Genomic DNA, 2,773 nt, shown 5'->3' with positions numbered 1-2,773 from the left:
TACCTATCAAAGAAAGCCAAGAACAGAAAGGACACTGCTAGGACCGACTAAGAAGGCAGGCTCTCCTGCAGCACAGCCCACGTTCTCTCTGCGCCCCGTTGGCGGAGGAGGGAAAACGAGCGATGGGAAAGCACCCACCGGAGCCGAGCGGGGCGCGCTCTGACCGCCGCACCGGGCGGGGTCCCCGCCCGCCCCATAGGCGGCGCGGGGCGGGGATGCAGCGGCGGCTGCAGCATTACCGGGGGCAGCAGCGCGGAGGGAGGATGCAGGCGGCGCCCGGGATGCAGGCGGCGCCCGGGATGCAGGCGGCCAGGCCGTTCAAGCTGAGGAAGAGTCTCGGTAGGGGCGGCGGGTGCGGGCTACGTTCACGCGTAACTCTTGGCGCACGTGGTAACTCCTCTTCTCCTCTCTCTCTCTCTCCCGCGCAGCCACCCGGCTGGAAGAAGTAGCAGGGATCCGGGCGAAGTTCCCAACAAAAATCCCGGTAAATCTGTTTTGTTAGCGGATCGGAGTTATTGCTCCTATGTAAAAAGAAATTTTTGGAACCTCCCTTTAAAGCGTGGGAGGGGAGGGGGGAAGGGACCTGAATGTCTTGGGTTTTGCTAAATGTGACTCTAATTAAAACAGGTAATTGTTGAGAGATACCATAAAGAGAAATACCTTCCTCTCTTGGATAAAACCAAATTTCTTGTTCCTGAGGAGCTGACCATGACACAGTTCATAACCATCATCAGGTAGGTAGCGAGCAAGCAGCCGTAGGGCCGCGCTGCAGTGAGCACTCAAAGCCGCTTTCTAGCAAGTGTTTTCTAGTGCTGTGCTGGAACACCTTCATTTCTCTGGTGGGGAGTAGAACAAAGGTGTTAGTAGTAGCTTCCCTCCCTTGCAAGTGTTTAAAGAAAATAGATGTTTTCTCAAGTGCATTTGGAGGGGGGGGGGGGGGGGGGAAAGTGGTCTACGCTTTCTGGATTCGTAGTCTTCTCTCTTTGCCGTAACTGTGTAATGAGTAAAGGTCATATCAGACCTCCTGTTCTGCTTCCTTCCATGACAAACTTGGAACTGGGGCTCTGTGGTTCTGTTCTGCTTGTAGCTGTTACTGCCTTGCTCTCTCACGGCACCTTGCTGAATTTGCTTAAGTTCAAGGCAACTCTTAGGTGTGACTGGCATGAAATGTGCTTTTAAATTATTCTTTATAAAACACTGCAGGGAAGAAGTCTCCTAAAGTACTTAGTGATGTTCTCTGACAAAGTATGCTATGTGCTTTCCAAAACACTTCTTAAAGTATGGAAAGCTGTTAACTTATGTAAAACATGCTTTTGGCTCTTGGGTAGTTGCCCAAGAGGTCCTGTTCCTTGTATGTAATGTCTCTGAAGAAGGACTCTTCTTTCAAAGGCAGACTTTAAGTGTAACAGACCATGCTGCAATCCTTTACCACAGCTGTACTGCAGAAGCTTCTGTTTTCTACTCGGCACTTCTCCCTGGTAGGGACCTCGGAGCCCAGGCTCAGTAGCACTCATAGTCTAACAACGTAAGCCTATCCTTAGAGCACAAGCCTTTCAGCTTCCAAGCATATTTAACTTCTTGCTGATGACGACGTTAAACCACATAATGTCTTTACAGGGCATTTCTTGTACATAGTTCATGCAACTGCTCTGATTAATATATGTCATAGACTTATGTTGAAGCCTTCTTAAATTTGCTAATGCGTAACCCTATTTCTCCTCCCTTCCTCAATTAGAAGCAGGATGGCTCTAACTGCTACACAAGCTTTCTACCTGCTAGTGAACAACAAAAGCCTAGCCAGTATGTCCTTGACAATGGCAGAAGTGTACAGAGACTACAAAGATGAAGATGGCTTTGTGTATATGACATATGCTTCCCAGGAGATGTTTGGATGCTTTTTACCCACTGCTTATGGAAAAACTGTGGAATGCCTTCAAGAAATTTAAGGTTGGGCCCATGTGCTGCAGTGAAGTAGTTTGCTATGAATGATGCTTGTGACATGAACCTCGGAGATGTTCCTTCCAGTATGAACTCTCGAGCTCTGTAGTGGGGAGTTACAACCCAAAAGCTGGCAGGACCAGCTTAAGACAGAACTGGTGGTACACATTTTCTATATAATAATTCGGATATATTTTTATATTTGGAAGACACTATGGGGGTTTTGGGAACAGCACCTCCACTTTTTTGCAATATCAGTCTTTGTTATGTAATTAATTTTTAAGGTGTCCCTAAAGCCCAAGTCTGAGAATAAAATAAAGAAGCTTTTAAGTATAGACTTGAATGTTAGTTTTAATCTGGGGAAAGCCTGTGAAAGTCTGTCTCAGAGGAGGTCCTGGAATAATTTTGGGAATTTGGACTCAATGTCTCTTAAATGAAACATTGCTTGCACAGCCATTCTGAGTTTTTGAATGGAATAATAAAGCTGAAGGGTCCCACAGGAGCACATATAATTGGTTTGTAAAGCTAGATATCTGAACTGCAAGATACTGTACTAGTACATACTATACTAGCATTAGACCAGGGTTCACATGCAGTGTTAACACCTGAATAAACTACTGCAAGCTGTAACAGAAAACACTGAGTATCTGTGAGATGCATAGCTACTTGTTTAAGTAAGAACAACTGATTGCTAGTCAGCATAATGTAAGTGCAGGTAGCATGACTTGACTTAATCAAGGGTTCAAGGATCTGTTTTTACTACTGAATTCTGCTAGTCTGGTATCTGAAGATAGACAGTCTTCTCAGTCCCCTACAGGCACCTGCTTGTCAGTTC

At 46.2% G+C, this 2,773-nt stretch overlaps 1 protein-coding gene across 1 annotated transcript; it reads left to right on the top strand.

The window, feature by feature from the left end:
- The first annotated feature begins 214 nt into the window (after positions 1–214).
- On the top strand, positions 215–2,548 carry MAP1LC3C (microtubule associated protein 1 light chain 3 gamma). Its single transcript, XM_009559410.2, has 4 exons — positions 215–339; positions 429–484; positions 628–734; positions 1,736–2,548. The coding sequence occupies exons 1-4, from the start codon at positions 216–218 to the stop codon at positions 1,944–1,946; spliced, it is 498 nt and encodes a 165-aa protein (XP_009557705.2). The 5' UTR covers position 215; the 3' UTR covers positions 1,947–2,548.
- The last annotated feature ends 225 nt before the right edge of the window (positions 2,549–2,773 follow it).

Source organism: Cuculus canorus, chromosome 3, assembly GCF_017976375.1.
Source record: "Cuculus canorus isolate bCucCan1 chromosome 3, bCucCan1.pri, whole genome shotgun sequence".
NCBI classification, from domain to species: Eukaryota; Metazoa; Chordata; class Aves; order Cuculiformes; family Cuculidae; genus Cuculus; species Cuculus canorus.
Note: the sequence above shows the minus strand (reverse complement) of the source record. Positions and strands in the feature narration are given on the sequence as shown.